The sequence below is a fragment of the Planococcus citri genome, chromosome 4 (assembly GCF_950023065.1).
Source record: "Planococcus citri chromosome 4, ihPlaCitr1.1, whole genome shotgun sequence".
NCBI classification, from domain to species: domain Eukaryota; kingdom Metazoa; phylum Arthropoda; class Insecta; order Hemiptera; family Pseudococcidae; genus Planococcus; species Planococcus citri.
In genome coordinates this window covers 20806900-20825831 of record NC_088680.1, presented here as the reverse complement: position 1 = coordinate 20825831, position 18932 = coordinate 20806900, and the positions used below count along the sequence as shown (strand labels likewise).

The 18932-nt window shown below is 33.9% G+C and overlaps 5 protein-coding genes across 7 annotated transcripts; 2 read left to right on the top strand and 3 right to left on the bottom strand.

Annotated features, from left to right (window-relative positions):
* Positions 1-1068: 1068 nt before the first annotated feature.
* Positions 1069-6207, bottom strand: RpI135 (RNA polymerase I subunit Rpl135). Its single transcript, XM_065363765.1, has 22 exons — positions 6010-6207; positions 5804-5941; positions 5538-5732; positions 5213-5452; positions 4966-5138; positions 4739-4888; positions 4491-4653; positions 4315-4402; positions 4125-4238; positions 3847-4049; positions 3562-3774; positions 3282-3485; positions 3107-3214; positions 2859-3035; positions 2692-2790; positions 2515-2627; positions 2290-2434; positions 2052-2208; positions 1853-1978; positions 1657-1784; positions 1419-1583; positions 1069-1343 (listed from the first exon to the last, which is right to left on the bottom strand). Exons 1-22 carry the CDS (start codon positions 6076-6078, stop codon positions 1092-1094), a joined length of 3420 nt encoding a protein of 1139 aa, XP_065219837.1. The 5' UTR covers positions 6079-6207; the 3' UTR covers positions 1069-1091.
* A 296-nt stretch (positions 6208-6503) lies between these two features.
* Positions 6504-10349, top strand: Arp5 (Actin-related protein 5). Its single transcript, XM_065363766.1, has 10 exons — positions 6504-6691; positions 6765-6862; positions 6937-7153; positions 7235-7518; positions 7583-7798; positions 7876-7959; positions 8027-8167; positions 8228-8319; positions 8402-8582; positions 8654-10349. Exons 1-10 carry the CDS (start codon positions 6589-6591, stop codon positions 9263-9265), a joined length of 2028 nt encoding a protein of 675 aa, XP_065219838.1. The 5' UTR covers positions 6504-6588; the 3' UTR covers positions 9266-10349.
* LOC135845293 (mitochondrial coenzyme A diphosphatase NUDT8) lies at positions 9366-10212 on the bottom strand. The gene has a single exon (XM_065363770.1). The coding sequence runs from the start codon at positions 10210-10212 to the stop codon at positions 9508-9510; it is 705 nt and encodes a 234-aa protein (XP_065219842.1). The 3' UTR covers positions 9366-9507.
* Positions 10350-11133: 784 nt separating the features above from the next.
* On the top strand, positions 11134-13718 carry Mlf (myeloid leukemia factor). Of its 3 annotated transcripts, XR_010558719.1 has the most exons (7): positions 11135-11437; positions 11640-11925; positions 11996-12197; positions 12272-12413; positions 12526-12645; positions 12908-12983; positions 13297-13718. XR_010558719.1 is itself a non-coding variant. In XM_065363767.1 (6 exons), exons 1-6 carry the CDS (start codon positions 11394-11396, stop codon positions 13397-13399), a joined length of 897 nt encoding a protein of 298 aa, XP_065219839.1. In that variant the 5' UTR covers positions 11134-11393; the 3' UTR covers positions 13400-13718. The 3 variants fall into 3 exon arrangements, 2 of the variants coding, with proteins under 2 accessions (XP_065219839.1, XP_065219840.1); XM_065363767.1 differs by lacking the exon at positions 12908-12983 and having other exon boundaries at positions 11134-11437; XM_065363768.1 differs by lacking the exons at positions 12526-12645; positions 12908-12983 and having other exon boundaries at positions 11140-11437.
* A 1773-nt stretch (positions 13719-15491) lies between these two features.
* On the bottom strand, positions 15492-18088 carry LOC135845291 (uncharacterized). Its single transcript, XM_065363769.1, has 5 exons — positions 17582-18088; positions 17003-17345; positions 16553-16926; positions 16113-16468; positions 15492-16032 (listed from the first exon to the last, which is right to left on the bottom strand). Exons 3-5 carry the CDS (start codon positions 16884-16886, stop codon positions 15853-15855), a joined length of 870 nt encoding a protein of 289 aa, XP_065219841.1. The 5' UTR covers positions 16887-16926; positions 17003-17345; positions 17582-18088; the 3' UTR covers positions 15492-15852.
* Positions 18089-18932: the final 844 nt, after the last annotated feature.

The following is an 18932-nucleotide window of genomic DNA, read 5'->3' as shown; positions in this document are numbered from 1 at the left end:
TTTTTCATTCTTTTTGTCAGAGTTGATTCAGTCTGTTAGCTTACAAATTGGTAAAGGGTAAAGTTTACTACGAGTCCACGTTCGGTCATTGATTTTTATCTGATGGGTGAGGCGAGCAGTGGTGTGACTCATTTGATAGATTATTCGTATCGCGAATTTGCTCACGTGTACGATATGGAATTTTCTAGATAGTCTCAAGGATTCAGACAGACATCAATTTATTACCTACCAGCTGATGAAGGAAATCATTATCAGGGTCATTAGGTTAATTGAACTTGAAATTTGAGATAAGCTGCTTAACTGGATTTTCTGTATAACCTTCAAAATATGAAATTGAGCCGAGGAAAAGTTTGCGATAAAGCTTTGTAAGCTTATCGGCCTATACGTCTCGTCGAGATTAACTATGCGACGAGCTTTTTACTACATAAATGTAGGTTACGATTACGAATCACTAGAAAAACTATTTCTATCGTACGTTGCGTAAATTACTGAACGAAGTTCTTGGCTAATTCATCTCGACTCGACGACTTGACATTGAAACCAAGTTATCTGTACGACGTACCTTACGTTCGTAATTCGAATGAATGAAAATACATTTGCCTAGGGTAACGTCATTTCTTGTGTGACTACAACTTAGATAAGAGATGTATTATCGTAGGTCAGTAATTTAATTCTTGTTTTGGGGACATTTCTCGTGAATAGGTATTTACTAGGTCAGTGCAGATGTTGCATTGGCCCTATAATCAGGTTTAAATCTTCTTTCTTCCACCTCTAGATGAGTTTACTGATAGGCTAGGCATCAGTTCGTATCAACTTCCCATCTTAATTTTATATCGATTGATGAACCAATACATTGCTATCGCGATGATGTAATTTTTTCAAATTGAACGAATCGAATTTTGAAAGCTGAACTGAAAACTTTTTGTAAAACATGGCCATGAATTTATGTAGGCAAACTAAATTTTGGCTTCAAGCCATTTGTTGTGTTCGATTGTTACTCTGAAGAAATACCTTCAGCTCTGTTATTAAGAAACTGATTTCATTAAGCTTACAGTAATTTCGAACGAATTAAAACAATATAAAAAAATGCTTTATTCGTCAGATATCGTAACAGCGTTTAGTTCTTCTTCTAAATTAAATTTCAGTTTAATATTCACCGATGCTAATTCAGCTAATAGATATCTAAATATATAAGGAATTCCGATCTCTTGAATATTCCTAGAATCTTTACTTTTACATATTTTGCAAACGGCGACGTTTCGTTTTACGTTACGACCATCGGCAGACATTTGAACAATCACAGTTGGACCAACTAAGGTCTTACAAGTACGACATAAATGAGCCTAAAAAAAATAAAATCACGTCAGAATTTAACCCATTTAGATTAAAATCGTATTCAGGAAATACAATAGAGTTACCGTTGATTTATCAGAACAATCAGTAAAACGATCTTGAATCAGAAACGGTGTACCGTGAGAGATAAGTGCATCTCGTTCCATTTCACCTACACGACCACCTCCTCCTTTTTTTCTTCCTTTTAAAGGCTGTCGTGTGAGAATATCAATCGGACCGGTATTTCTTACCTTGAATTAATAAAAATCGTGATAATCGATTATGCAAAAGAGACGTCCGATTGCTTGTCTTAATGTCACTAACCTGCCATTTATCTGATACCATGTGACGTAATCTTTGATAATGTACGACACCGAAAAATATAGAAGCTGGCATCTCCGTACCGTCTATTCCGCTATACATGATTTCTTCGCCGTAATAATTATATCCACCTAGAGATAAGAGACGTATTAAAAATTAATTTAAAAAATACGAAAAAAATTAGGAAAAATTTAATCACCAGCTTGAAGCAATTCTCCGAAATAATTAATCGCCGATTCATTTTCACCATATTGGAATGGAGAAGCGTCGTGAACCGTTCCATACATTGAGGCAGCTTTTCCAGCCATACATTCGATCATCATAGCTGCGTAAAAAATCAAATAAATATTGATCTGGTTTTTTTTTTTAGAAAGATAATCGAGTCAATTTCTTGTTACCGATTGTCATTCTGGAAGGGAAACCGTGAGGATTGAATACAATATCTGGTACGAGCCCACTTTCGGTGAATGGTAAATCTTCGGGTTTGTAGGCTAAACTAAAAATACCCTTTTGTCCAGCTCGACTAGCAAATTTATCACCGACGTTAGGATTTCTCTGTTGAATAGAGATTTTTTTTAGACTCTAGTTGAAAATAGAATGAAATGTTTTTATACACGTAGATATATAGGCATTTACCGGTACTCTGAACAGTACGCAAGCTTTTTGAACAGATGATTTATCGTTGACGAAATCACCACATAATCGAACCGTGTCAACGAATACTTCTTCTTTACCGGTGTATTTACCGATGGAATATGCTTGCGTTGCAGGATCGTAGTAACTGTAAATGAATTAAATATTGGCGAATAAATGAAATGTAGGACGATAGTAGTATTTCCAACATGGATTTCAGATGCTTACCTATAATAAATACTATCTGGAGTCAATCTAGATCCAACAAATGGTAACCCATCTCTATCAACTTGGCCGGCTAAGTCTTTACGATTTGGATCGAGGGTGAAATACATTCCAGGCTGTTGAAAACATAGTTTTAATTAGAAAATAATTAATTTTTAGAATTGAAATTCTATACAATACCTTTAATTCGATGGTTTCACATTTATAAATAGATCCATGGGCGAATCCTCGCTCTAAGGAAGCTTTATTAATAATCATAGCGTCTTCCATATCATAACCCTACAAAAAAAATCGTAAATTATTTCACGATTTTAATACAAAAATATTGATAAAAATTAATCACATACCGTATAAGAAATCACAGCCACAATAGCATTAGTACCCATCGCATAATCATCAATTTGCAGTATATCGTGAAACACCGGTCTGAATAAAGGACTGGCAGGGGTCTGAAGTCTATATAATTTAGTATCCGATATCAATTGCCAATTATGAACAGCAGTTCCCATAGTTTGTTTACCCATCTGTAAAAATAATCATTTTCTCATCAATAAAAATTCAGCAACAATATTTCAATCAACTCTTTTTCAAATACCTGACACTGATACATATTCCTAGGACTTTGATTATAATCTGGCATAGGGATTAACGAAGCAGCAAAACTTAAAAAGTCTGACTTTGATAACTCTTGATGTGTGGTAACCTGTAATCATTTTAATAATTAATTCACCAATGCAAAAACTCCGAGAAGTGATAAATATGCCACATACTCCTGGTATTATTTCTTCGGGACATATGCTAATATCCAAATAAACTTGTTCGAATGTACCAATCATTTCAATCTGATTTGCTGCCAAATTCAACACTGGCCTGACCATTCTGGCGTTACCGGTGAATAAATAAAGGCCAGGGAATTGAGTCACGGTATCGTAATCTTTACGTTGGAGCAGAATTATTTCCATGGTTCTTGGAACCTGATGAAAAAATATAGGTGAAAATTAATCGACTCCGATGAAAATATCAACAAATCGAATGACCAGTCAACGATACCTTTTTTCCTTCGATTTTTAGCAATCTTAACTGCTGGACTACGCTTTCAGCCATGCTTGCCATTACGTGACCGATTATTTTACCATCTAACATGACAAAATACCAAGAACTGATACTGGACGGTAGAGGAGCTTCGGTCATTGGTCTCATACCCAAAGTGGCCAAAGCCAAGGGCACTCTGTCGAGTAATTTTTTACTGGGGGTGTCTGCAACCTGAAGAAACGTAGAAATATAAGTTTTACAGCTCATTTCTACGACTAAGAAATATTCAAATATTCAAATAACCTCGCAAGTTCTCGTTAAATGATTGAGTAAACCGCAAGGTGTACCATCGGGCGTATGAACAGGGCATATGAATCCCCAAGCGTCGGGTAACAGCTGTCGAGGTTCGGTCATTCTCATTTGTTCGAAAACTGAACCACGATGGACTCCTCTGAAGTGAGACATGTAACGCATTCTGCTGATATTTTCAACCATAATCGTTAAACCTGGAAAAGAAAATATGGTTTAGAAAGTCAACTGACATATTCGACAAAATACGAATACTTTGCGAGTTGGCAGACCTTTATCTTGTTGCAAACCCAATCCGGAAGTTGAAAACAGGTTTCCTGTAGCGAAAAATGATTCTAAACTCATTTCCACAGTTTCAGCTTTTTTCATGTAATTTAAAAGATCCTCTGAAATTGATACAACGAGCTTTAGAACAAGAACAAACTATGTATATGAATTTATGTGAATTTTCGTGCTCCTCACTTTCGCTTAAATCGGCATTTATTTTATCGTATTTCAGTAAAACACTTTTTACTGCGTACAGCCAACCCTGAAGTTTTTCTTTCAAGATCTGAAAAAAATGGAAGAAAAACCACATATGTAATTGGATTTCGAATGAATTTCGTTGTTTAATCAACTTTTCATAGAGTCAGACTCACTTTAAGATACAAATGACCTCCTAACAATAACTCTTGAAACATCACAGAATCAGGATTCTCCACTAAATTATGTCCTTGAACAACGTTGAACAGTTTTTGGAGCATTACAACCAGCATGTGAAATTTCTCCGTGTTATCTTTCAAATGGATGAGAACACATCGACTAAAAATCAACACGAAATGATACCCATTTTCAATGATTCGTCTATCGAGGATTTTACGAATTTACTCAGAAAAATGATACCAACTTCATAATAAATTGAGTTATTTCTTCATCGGTTGTCCACGGAGGTAAATCGTAAAATCGAACGCGAAATAAATCACCCATGTATTTACAAGCTTCTTCATGATTATGAATATCGTATTCATGCAGAGAACGCATCATTTCCAAAATGCACCTGTAGAATATCGATAATAATTATTAATTAGAGGTATAATTCATATTTTCAATTAGATAGTTGAATTATACACCAACCCTTTGAAATATAAATCATCTTCGTAACCGGCGATTATATGTTGGTATATAAATTCATCGGTGTAATTGACCAGACATTTCATAATTAAAATAATAGGAACGTAGTATAAAGCTTTCCTATAAGATATCATAAGTTTAGCAGTTCCATTGGTTAAAAAATGCAGAACATTATTCTGAAATAAATACGAGAAACATAATTACATTTTCGGGTAATATCAATACGTCAGAAATCGGAGTAAATAATTACCACAGCCGTTTGATCTTCTGATATACACCGAATAAGAACACCGATATCGGAAAAATTCGTATCTCTGCTTCTCCAAGAAGGTCGTTTCACAGCAATAGGATAATTTCGTCTGGTATTGAGTAACATTCTTATCAATCTTTCTTTTCCTTTGACAACGAAATATCCACCCCATTCTTCTTCGTGTTCTCCATGGCTAATCAATTCTTCAGGGGTTAAATTTTTCAAATTACATAAATCAGACTGGAAAAAAAAGTTGAATTGAAACCCGTAGTCAACGATTAATCATCATCAAGATGAAGATAGAAATATATTCTGAAAGCATTACTTTCAACATAATTGGAATATTCGCCAAATCAATGTCTATAGGTGGATGGCATTTATCATCTTTGTACCATAAAAGCTGAACTTGCAATTTGCCCGTGTAAGTTGCACTTCGTTGTCTGCATTCGGCAGGGTAGATTTGTTTGGTTTTTACACCGATACTGCCACTGGGTACAGAAGGTGAACTTATTCTAGCATCCTACGAAACAAATGAACCGTATTACCCATTTTGATAAGAATAAGAATTTATCATTTGAAGAGCAATCTTACTAAAATTTGGAGTTTAATTTTAGTTGAGTTCATCGTCATGAATTCAACAGGCCATAAATCTCTGATAGCATTGTCAAGTCCCTCTCTCAACATGAAGTTGAACGAATCTATATGATGTTGTCCAAATTTTTGTAAAACCTGCAAAAATACAAATACGAAATAGATTTCGTTCACGAATTGAGATAATCACAAATAGCATAACTTACAGGGTTCTGAGTTTTGGGTGGTTTGCCATAATTTTTGTTGGTTAGATTTTTCAACGTTGGCTTCAACATCTTCGAATAGCATACTAAATTGTGATTCGAATTAAATTACACCGATGTGTTTATTTTTTTATGGTTAAAACTTGTAAAAAATGAAACGACACGAGGTTTTTTTAAAAAGTTGAGAAAAACACGTGATGATAACAGGAAAGTTTGGTTGGTGGGAGGAGCTTAGAAACTGAAAAAGGAAAGAAGCTCCAAACAATGGACAATGTGAAATTACAGTTTTTTTCTATGAAAAATATTTTTTAATTGAAATATTGATTCAAAGATGCTTTATTTGTACATTTTATGGAAAAATAATTCAAAATTGTTCAAAAATTTGAGAAATTTGGTCAAAAAATGGCCATTTGAGATTTTATTGCTGCTCAAAAGGTTTGTTTTCAAGTTGGAAAGTTCAAAACAATAAACAAACAAACAAGTTTTACTGATAAGAATAGGTTCGGTTTTGATTTGAAAAATTTTGAAAAAATGGAATTGCTCAAAACTATTTTTAAAATATCCTAATTAAACTTGCAAACTATGGATATTTTAGATATTAAAGATTTCAAAACTATACCGGACTTTTATCATCCGTATACCACAGCTATACGTAACGCTCGTGTTCCTATAGTAATAGACAATGGTAAGTGAACTTCACTGCTACACTAAAAATATATTTAAAACCGCTCATACTAATAACTTTCGTGTATTTTTAGGTTCTTATAATTGCAGAATTGGCTGGGCCACTAGCAAACAACCCAATTTAATCTTCAAAAACTTACTAGCAAGGCCTCGAAAAGATCGTGGAAGGAAGGTAAATACCAAAACAACATTCACCCCATTCATACAATATGATATCGAATAATTCATAAACTTTTCTCCTTAAAGGAAGGCGAAACTCAAATAGGAAATGATATCACGAACATCGAAGCTGTTAGATTTCAACTAAAAACCCAATTTGATCGTAACGTAGTCACACAGTTTGAAGTTCAAGAGCAAATCCTGGATTACTCGTTCGCTCATCTGAGTATAGATACTGAAGGAAGTGTTGATCACCCAATTTTCATGACTGAATCTTTTTTAAATCCCAACTATTCTAGAATATGTAAGTGGATCTTTTTCACTGTGAAACGAAACGTAAGACGTTGAATTTTGATTACTTTAATTTTCATGATTTTTTTTTCAGTGATGTCAGAGCTGCTGTTTGAAGGTTACAATGTGCCTGGAGTTTGCTACGGGATTGATTTCTTGCTTAGTTATTTGCAAGACAATAATCCCAAAGGTTCGGTATTGATTGTAAGCGTTGGTTATCATTGTACTCACGTTATTCCTGTGATTGATGGCAAAGTCGATACTGCTAAATGTAAACGAATCGATATCGGTGGATATCACGTCACATATTATCTTCATAAATTACTTCAGCTGAAATATCCAGTTCATTTAAATGCTATAACGTTGAGTCGAGCAGAGGTAAGATGATATTCTTGGCAAATAAATGAATTGAAATAAGTGCTAATATTTTTACCCATTGCAGGCTTTAATTTTCGATCATGGATCTATTTGTACAAATTATCAAGAAGAAGCTGCCAAATGGGCTGACGGTGATTACTATGATAAGCACGTTAAACGTATTCAGTTACCGTACAACATCGCAGTAAGCACTCCTCTAACTCCAGATCAACAACGAGAAAAACGAAAAGAGTTGGCGAGAAAATTAGTCGAGATTAATGCAAGAAAAAGAGAAGAAAAAGTGAGAATTAATCCTATGATTATGAATACATAAATTGAAAATCCGATTTTATTGGTGGAAATTATCGATTTGAATAGTTGATCGAAGACGAAGAAAAATTGAGCAGGTTGCAAGCTCTTCAAGAAATGATACAAGATATGGATACTCAGCAGGAAATACAGGTGATAAAAACTTTTACTTGACTTTTTTTTCCGGAACACAAAAAAATAATACTCGATGTTATTTTAGGCAGCCTTACGAGAATTCGAGATATCAAATTTAAATGAATTGAAAAAAACTGTCAATACTTTGCAAACGAAAATCCAAAAAACTAAACAAAAAATTGCAGCTGCTGCGGGAGCAGGAGTTATTGAAGAAAGCATTTCTGAGGTTTGCACCGAATTTACTCGATATTTTTTATGAACATTTTTAACCCTTTTCCCCCCTTAGGAACCAAAAATAAAAATAATGAAAACCGATATCAAATTACCCAAAGATGACGAAGATATAAAACCATGGTTGAGTACAGTCTATAGAAAAAGGTACCTATATTTTCAATAAATATTCGCGCTTTAAAGCATGCTTTTCACAAACTTGAAATTTTCTTCACGTTTTTTTTTTCAGAAAAGAACTGGTTGAAAAAAGAACGCTTCGTAGACAGCGCCGTCAAGATATGGCGAAAAGAGGCACCATAGCATCTCAAGAACGAATGAGATTGATAAGTCAATTAGCTCGTAAGGAAAAAAATGACGACGATTTTGGTATACGAGACGAAGACTGGGACGTTTACAAAGCAATTAATAAAGTAATTCTTTTCTAAAATTACGTAACGCCGAGACGAACGTCAAATAAAACGACCTTGATTTAATTACTTAGGAAGGAGGTGACACAGATAGCGAAGAAGAGCAAGAAAAAATACTCGAACTAGAAGAAGTTCTGAAATACTACGACCCTCTATTCAGTGGCAGTGCTTCGCCGAATGAACCTATTAATACTAAGGAAGCTTACCAGCTGCATTTGGGATTGGAGCGTATGCGAGCTCCCGAAGTTTTATTTCAACCTTCTATGCTGGGTTCCAGCCAAGCTGGAATAGCTGAAACGATAGAATTCATCCTAAAAGGCTATTCGGAAGAGTTAGCCATTACTTTAGCCAATAATATATTTTTAACCGGTGGACCTACCAAAATTCCTGGATTTAAAGATCGAATGAATAAGGAATTATTAGAAATGAGACCCTTCCAATCGAAATTCTCCATTTCGCTGGCCAAGCAGCCGATTTTAAACGCTTGGCTGGGGGCTAGTAAGTTTTGCACGAATAGTAATTTTAAAAATTATTTAATAACTGCGGCGGAATATAAAGAAAAAGGAGGGGATTATCTTAAAGAGCATCGAACATCGAATTTATATGTCCCACTTCCAGCACCTCTACCGTTGACAGAAACTTCAGGCGATAGTGTCATCGAAAATGCTTCAGTTAAAACCGAATAATTGTTCAAGTGTTTATGAATTTTTTAACGCGATGACATTTTTTGAAATGTATTCATGTCGAAATTATTTATTATTCAAGTATGAAATAAACAAGTTAGAATCTTATCAAAACCGTTTAATGTTTCGTATAAAAATCACGACAAAAAACACACATCAAAGATAAAATACGTACAATAAATTATTGCAAGGTACAAGGTAACATATAAAAGGCAAAACAAAATAAAAATTAACAGAATTCCAATTCATGTATCTTTTAAAACTTCGGTGCTTTGCACCAGTTTCAGTTTATATAAATCGTCTACTAAACATTTTAAAAATAAATGAGTCAAGAAGCCAGTAACCCCCCATATCTTGAATCTATCTACAACATACACAGGTAACGTGTAACTATTTCTAAATTGCGTATATCTACAACATACTGGATCACAGAGCATTGCTAAGGGTACAGTAAAAGCAAACTGCACCTCTTCTTTATTAATTTTAAAATCATTTGTTCCCACATGCCCAAGATATCCTACAGTCGGTGTAATCGAAACACCTGCCCTAAGGATAGGTGCCCCACAGCCATAAATTTTCATCTTATGTCCAGCAAAGCCTACTTCTTCTTCTGTTTCTCGTCTTGCTGTATCTTCCGGAGTTTCGTTTTCATCACACATACCTCCAGGAAATGATATTTTACCTGGATGTCGTCGAAGTAGATGTGTTCTTAAGGTGTATAGCAAACAAAGGTCATTGTTCGAGTGACATAGCGGAATTAACACCGATGCTCTACTTTCCATTTTCTTACCATCTGCTACGAGCTTCAGAGAACTCAGCTTTTGAACGCATTTCTTGATGTGCTCTTCGTTGGCGAATTTTTCGAAATCTGTTTTATGTAAAATACTGGAATATTGAACACATTTCGATTTGAGATCAACGAAATTATTGTGAAATAGAACGCTACGCATCTTAGTCGCGAAATTTCAACACATTTTCGAACTAGAGGAAGAACTTTTATAACTTTTTCGAATTAGTCATCGAAGAATCCCTGGGAAAAAATGGAAAATTTCGATGATATTTTGGGATTCATCAGAACTTGGTAAAATCTTATCAAAGCGTGAAGACGTCAGGTGATAAGAAATCATGTTGATGCTCGCTCCCCACCACAGTAGCAAAGTGTGAACACAAATACACGACTTCAATTTATACGGTACAAATACATGCATTCACTCTCTCACACTTGCATACGTTTTCAGAATGTCGGAAATCAAAAATAAAATTTTCCCTTTCTCAGAACATGCTCAGAACGACGTTAAAATTTAGTCTCGTTTTCTCATTTATCTCACAGAAATGTGAAATTTTCCGATTAATAGTATTCTGCAGCTTTCAGGCATTAATATTTTCAAAAAACCTCATTAAACGAAATGAAAATCGAGCTTTGGAGCTTTTGCACTCTCAAATTCGAAGAATTTTGAGCTTGAGCCCTCACCATTATAATGAAAACATAAACAAAGTCTCATCGACCAATCAGATGGCTAGAAATTCGAGCGCTGTTGCCATTTTCAAAATTACCCGTAATTTACCTGATAAAAAATGAACAGGTGTTCGAATGATTATGATACCTTTTCGGTTTTGTAAATATAATTTTTCACGGAAAAAGTGAATCAAGTGGAATTTGGATAATGAATTTCAACTATTATTTAATAATAGTACGTAATTATTAAGCTATATTGTTCTAATACTGTTTTTTCACTGAAAAATTGAAATTATAAAACCACTAGGGTACCATAATTCACTGAACACCCAGCAAAAGGTCATCTTATATCTGACAATGTTGCTTTGTTGTCACTGATAATGGAGGCTCAGTGGAAATTTCTAGGTTTTTCGTGAATTTGAAGGCGAGAAGTGGAATTTCGAAAGCTGAATTCAACTGAATGGAAGTTTTTCTGTGTATTGATTTAGCTGTTACGCATCAGAAATCAGACAAATCTTGTGTCCCAAGTATCCATTTTGAGAATTGAAAGACTTGTGATTCTATCGATAATCTTTGTAAAGGTGTGAAATTCAGTACAAATATCGATTGTGATTTCATTTCTGCGCGTTACCATTGTTCCAGTTTTTATCTCGTAGGCTTACGTATTTAGTTGAAATGTTCGGTTCAATGATGGGTGACGGATTCGAAGACTTAATGGGGTAAGTCTAAATACACGAAGAATACTCAGCTATTCAATGTTTTACTGTATTGTTCTGTAAGCTGTAGGATTCACTTGTAAAACAGTTTCACAACTGTCTGAGTTTTCCTCATGAACACAGTGAAAGATTACAGCTTGTCCTACATTGGCCAGCCTTCACCTTATTTTGGATATCTGTATGCTTAATGAATTTACTTTTTCAGGGGTCACATGCGACAGATGCAAAACATGATGAACTCCTTTTTCGGTGGTAATCCACTAGCACCCACGGGCCGTAGTCGATCCATGTCACTAATGCCTTTCAACGACGGAATGGACCCTAATATGAACAGTATGATGTCTCCTTTCGGATTTCCTAGTATGGGAAATATGGCAAACATGGGCCAAATGATGAGAAGCATGAGTCAAATGCCAAATGATCCGAATTGTCACTCTTTTAGTTCTAGTTCAGTTATGACTATGACCACTGGTCCAGATGGTAAACCACAAGTAAGTCAGATGCCAGGTTCATTTGGTTTATTTCATTTCAGAAGATCAATAACGTATATTTCTGATTTAGGTGTATCAAGCTTCGCAATCGTCGAGAAGTGGGCCTGGTGGAGTTCGTGAGACAAAGAAAAGCGTTTGTGACAGTCGTTCCGGTGTGAAGAAATTATCGATCGGTCATCATATTGGCGAAAGAGCTCATATTAAAGAAAAAGAGCAAAACGTGTATTCTGGTCAGTTGGAAGAGAACGAAGAGTACGTCAACTTGGACGAAGGTAAAATTCATGTCACATTCAGTTGCCTAATGGGTTTAATTCCTCGTTTCTAAAAAATGATCGTACCATTTCAGAGGAAGCTGACCAATTTAACAGAGAATGGCAAACTAAAACGCAACATTTCAGACCTCGTAGTTCTCATCAAGCCATCGGCTATCATCGGTCTTCGAATCACACCAACCCGAACGAATATCTCGCTTTACCACCAGCTCCGAGGTACTAAACATTGAATATTATTTCCGTTGCGATAACCTTAGATGGGGAGTCGTACAATAAACTTGAAGCTTATCTTTCATGTTGTAACACATCTGTGATCATCTGGTATTAGGTATAAGTACAGTCCGAGTAGAAAAAATTATAAAGCTGCGTCGTGTAATTCGAATTATTATTCACGAGCATTGCCCGAATCCAGATATAGGGCATTGCCTATCCCTGTTACCTATTCTAGGTTCGTAGCAGGTTTTTTCGAAATTAATCCAAAAAATAATCACCTTTTTTCTTTTGTTTTTACTCAACGATTGAAGTTCTTTAACTAAAATAATATTTAACGCACATACCTGTCTTTAAAACAATTAAATTACATCGCCTCGCTTTATCGGTAATCACTAATAGCAGCTTGAATACAAATTGTGAAAAATAACCAGAGTTTACCTAACACACACTTTATTACGCTGACCATTCTTACAATACATCGAGTTTAATGTTTACAGGTATGTGCGGCGGTATTAAAATGTTAAGTAGGCCTACTATTTAAAGTGCTTCATAGAAGCAATTTTACCTATATATGTAAGTAATATCTTATAGTTTAAGTTTTATCCTCTTGTTTTTTTTTCATTTCGCTTATTACTCATTGTAAAATCATGTTACACTATTGCTTTTGTACGCATGATATCACTTCGCTTAAATAAGCATACAATTTACTCTCTCCATCTCGTAGGTTGTTTTTAGGTTCCTTTTTTTTTTCATTTTTCTATCAGTGAAATTTTTCTAGGTGTAGTTGTAAGTTCATTCATGCATTCCGCGAGGAGCTTTATAGAATTTACTAAAGCCCTCGAATATTTCGACGAGAATCGTGTTTAATTACCTTTTTCTGTTGTAGTGCTGAACCCGAACATAGTCTCAAACAAGAATCTCAACAAAAGAAAAAAGATCACCGTTCTAAACCCTATAACAAACGTAAAGAGAAAAAGAATCAAGAATGATTTTTTTTACTTCGTAACTCTCGATTAACATTTAAGCTTTGTAGCAATTATTTTAAGACTTTTTACAGTTCAATGCAAATTTTTTTCTTTTATACAATATGATTTCAAAATGTAAATATCGTGGCTTCGTGGTGAAATTAAGATGTAATTTTCATATTTACTATTTCTAAGTTCCTTTATTCTTAATTTTAAGTATTTATGATTTCTTTTCTTTGAAAAAAAAATTGTTACTTTATCGTAGAGCACTTCTGACTGTTGTATACGAAGAAAATCTGTTCGATTTTGTTGTATATAATATCCAATAATAGAGTTATGAATATTTTCGTGTTTCATTTCTTCAATTGGTATAGCTGGACTGCTGGAGTTGATTCAGTGATTCCAAAAATTTGTCTCAACTGATGCTAATTGGGTGAAAATATTTCTAAGCTCGTCCTCGGTTAGATACTTTTGGTTTCTTTTCAACTTTATAGGTGCTAAAATTGTCTTTTTTTTGTTCCAAATTTCAAAAACTCAACTTTTTTTAATATTTACATCTTGAGGGGGAAAAGAAATTATAAATATCAAAGTGAATAATTTTCGAAAATATGCACGGTTTTAACTGGTTACATCGACTTTTCAGTGTTACGTTTCCAAAACCCTGCCTTTTGCTAGAATTGTCAAAATCTCGCTGTCTGCCAAAAATAGCAAAAATTCTCGCCTTTCGTCAAAATTGCCAAAACGTTTAATTTCTGGCTAAAATTTGGTAAAAATTGTCATACCTATTTTCGCAAACAATTCCTGAAAGTTTCGAATTTTTCAGCCTAGAATTACCAAAAAATATCGCTTTTATGCCAGCAATTGCCGAAAAGTCTCACTTTCTCAACAATTTTCTGCCAGGAATTCCAATTGACAAAATTTTTCGTTTTTTTGGGAAAAATGGCTATCTATCTACGTAAGGATTGTTGTCCTTGGCTTTTTTGCAAAAATTCTAAAAAGCTCCATATTTTTCCAAAAATGTTCAAATTCTCGCTTTTTTGGTCATTCAAAATTGCAAAAAAGAACATACAATTTTTTTTGCTAATAATTGGCATTACAATCCTGCTTTTTGCAAATTAACAAAAACTCACTTTACGTTTCTAGTGAAATTTTTAAAGAATTTCGATTTCATTTTTCAAAAATCCCGAAAAGTTGCTTTTTTTTAAAAAAAAAGTTGTCCAAAGATCTAGGTCTAGTTTTCTCCTGGAAATTGCTACAAAATCTTTCCTTTCGCTAAAATTGCCAAAAGGTAATTTTTCCTTAATTGTCTTAGTCTCTTAGTCTTGCTTTTTGTCGAAAAAAATGCACACGTTTTCAAAAATGAAAAATTTTCTATTTTTAGCCAAATGGCTAAGAAATAAGAATTGTTTTTTTGCAGAAAATTTTAGGCAGTCTCACATTTTCCAAAAGTTGTGCAGAAGTCTCACTTTTTTGACGAAAACGAAGAACAAAATATCATTTTTAGCTTCAAATTGTATTCTAAAAAAAAAATAACAAAAGATCCTGCTTTTTGCTAAAATTGTCAAGGTCTTTTTTTTCGGCACAATCTTGCTTTTTAGAAAAATTGTGTAAGTCTCTTTTTTTTTTTTTTTTTTTTAAAGAATTACTCTCAAGTCTTGCTTTTTAGCCAAAAATTGGCCCTTTTATCAGAAATTTCAAAAATATTCTTCGTTGCCCAAAATTCTCACTTTTTCAAAAATTTGTAATTTTTTTTTTTTTTGAAGAAAAAGCTACTTACTTTTTTGCCAAAAGTTGCCAAATCCATTTCTTTTACTAAAATCGTCGAAGTCCCGCTTTTTACCATTTGTTTTTTTTTTTTCAAAATGACAAAAATTCTCATTCACTACAAAATTGTTTTTCAACCTAAAAAGTTGCAAAATTGCCCAGATTTTTAAAATTAAAAACCCAAAACGTTTCAAATTTCAATTTGAAATTTCCTGTTTTTTTTTTGGTCATTTTTCTGGCTTTTCTCTACATATTGAAATATTTTACTCGGCTCTAACAAGTTCAATCTTCCAATATGACGTTAACCAAGATCGCGAATTCGCGATACATGTAAGCAACAAAAACGACACAATTGTGGCGCAACATTTATTATATGCACAATGCACAACATTACACTTGATGACAACTTGTTCAATACACTATAAGCAAATCAAAGTCAAGCAATTAAGTAATAAATAACCCAAAGTAAAACAATTCTCTTTGAGTAAAAAAAAAGACAAAAAAATAATTATAGGTAAGTAATAATTTCAATAAATTTATTTATATTGTGAAGAAATGAAGACTAAAAGAAGGAGAAGAAATGATGTACATACTAAAAAAAAAAATAATAATGATAAAACCCATCACCAAAAATAAAACTAAAGTAGGTAGCAACTAAACTCATATAACAGCAAGCATTCGAGGTAAACGGAAAACAATTAGTTAGATAATTGTCATTCTTCGGCTTGTCCTAAATTATAAATGTTTTGGTTGATTTCTGTGATTTGTTGAACAAAGCTGTCATCATTGAAGATGTTATTATAACATGTTAATATGTTGATCAATCGCCCATCCTTGTATCCGAGCTGCATATTACACATAGATAATGCGTTTTCTTCACTTGGAGCTAAGTTCTGTGGAATTATAATAAAATCAGATTAATATACAGAAGTTTATGATGGAATTGGAAGGAATATTAATAGAAAATACTCACATTATTGTCGAACATGGAGAATGGCAGTTTTTCACGTTTAGTTACATCACCATCTTGATAGAAAATTGTGAATTTATCGACTCCAGCTTTGAATGGAAAATAAACTCCAGCTCTTAGGTTACCTTTAACTGTACGACTAACCAAGCATTTGAATTCGTAAACAAGATTTCTTCGTTCCGTAACATCGACTGGTGCTAAATAAGGTACACCCACGTAGATCAAATTTCCAATCAACTTGTTTACACCGTTTGGTCGCGTCTCTCTAATTTGCCAGTACACATAGTCTTCATTATCAAAATCGAAACTGTAGCAGTATTCTTTTCGACATGAATTTTCTTCTGATTGTAAAAACCAACCTGAAGCAAAAGAATGATTAGTTTTTGCGACTCAGTATATCATCGAGATTTGAGCAATAATCTCTAAATGAGGTAATAATTTACCAGTATGAGGGTAATAGCAATCTTTCATGATGGTAATGGCACGTCCAATATGATACCCAGGATCTAGCAATAGAATTCCTAGACGACCAGCGATGTTGATTTTCAAAGCGACCAAAACGTGCTCTTTTTCTGAATCGTAAGGGTTAGGTAACTCCGAAGTGTAAGACGACACATCATCAACACATTCTTCGCATGATGCCAAATACAATTTCTCAATCAAGCCCGGAAATCTTTCTTCCAATACGAACAATTCTTTCATTAATTCCAAACTTAAACCAACGCAAGTATGATGTTCGGATGTAATTGGTGGGCAATAGCTTCGGTAAAAATTCATCAAACATGGTTCTTCGCTTTTTTTGAACTCTTCGTAAAATCTGTAACACAAAGAATGATTATAATAGCGATGATCTTTTCGAACAAAGAGGAAGAATTCGAGAGTATTTTACAAACCTGATCAAATTTTCAATAGCATTATAGTTGTGAGCTTGCAGTATATGTTGTACGTTTAGTTCTATAACCTGAGCTAATTCTTCATATTCTTCGACAGATGTTAAAAATAAGGCCTCCTTAGGTCGACCCCATTTTGGTAGAGGTAACGGATGGCCTTTCGGCCACTCGCCCCCGACTTCAGTTAAATTCTGTATACATTCTTGGGCGGTTTTCAGTCAACTGGGCCATTCGCTGCCCCAGCGGCCAACCGTTGGTTGACATCCATGAGCACTGCCATCCCTGCAGAGACTAATTTGTTCCACAGGGCATAACTGTTCCTCTCTAGATAAATTACTACCCTGATCTGAAAAGAAAAAATTAAAACGAAGGATTAGCACAACAGTTTTAATGACCCACTGGCTACTTCACACTATGATATATTAAGTATACGTATTGAAAAATTTCACTTCTTGATCGAGAATATCATTGTGAGACAGTACAGTAATAAATTAAATATTAAATTATTTTTATAGAAAACATCTTCGGCAAGATGTACTAGAAATTAAGAGTGCACAAAGAAGCAAAAAATTGAACACTTACCCATCCAAGGAATACCCAGTGATTAAGAGACTTTCTTTTCTTCGTGGAAGTAATAAAAACTGATCAACGATGAAATATGATTCAACTGCTTTATGTGAAGTTACTTGTATATATACACGTAAAATTATGACGTTACAGTCTTATCACCCTACCACTCGAGAGGCGTTTTAATTTAAAGATAAGTCCAACCATTAAATAAATGCATGATTTGAAAACACAATTACGTTAACGACACTTCATTCGATTACGATTTGAAAACTTAAGCATAATACACCAATATAAAGATAGACATTTTGAAGAAATTTTTACCAAAAAATGGTTGTAGACATACTCGAGAAGGCCACGATGCACTGACGTTGACGTTACATTCGAATGGAAAAGTAAAAGTTGGAAGAATTTCAATTTTAGCACGAGTTGCGCATGAGTACTCAAATCACCTTTGTCCTTCTGTTTAAAACATTCGAAAGCTCAACTTTTTACGTTTCAAATTCAAGTCAACGTAATAGAAATTGTTTTTTGAGATTGGAAAAGTCCAAATTCCATCATAGTTCAATACAAGTTTACAACTGGGAGATATCACTGTTCACTGATATCAGATAATCAGCTGATGAGAAAGAATTACCCGATGAGTCATAGGTTATTTATTCAATGGGTGGAAAAGTGGTAACTGAAAAAATGAGTGGGTGTTTATTAAAATTTCCATTTTTTTAAAGCTTATTATTTTTCTCGAAAATTGCTCTACTTATCCACAGCTAGATATCAATCTAGAGAAATTCATTTCATTCTGGGTGAATGCTCCTGTTTCAATACATCGATATTTTACAATTTGAGGGATAGAAAATAAATTCCATTTTCAGAAGAACAATGCGATGTTTCACCTTTCAATTTAGCTTTAGCCACAGTAACGATGATTGCGAAGAATAATTTTGGCATTCTTCACTTCTGTCTTTTTTGAATTTCAGTACCTATAATTTAATATTATTCGAAGACTAAAATAGATTTGAGCTAATGAAATTTCAGAGGTCGAGTTGGGTTGAAAATTAGTAAATGGCTATAGGTACCTATTTGGTATAAATTATAAGGGAATTCATAGAAATGGTGTTTTCATATTTCGTAAAATTATTTCGTTGAAAGCGACCATGTCTATCGCATGTGTTTTGCTATGCTATTGCGTCATGTTGCTCAATAATTTACTACTTTGTTGTTAGGGAAACATGGAAGGAAACTCTTCAGTATAATTTCATGGTTTTCGCATTTCATATTGAGTTGATAAAAAAATACAAAAATTGTACTTGCTTGCACCGTGCACGTGTATCTGTATTGTATTCTTTTATTTTTTTTGATGATATTT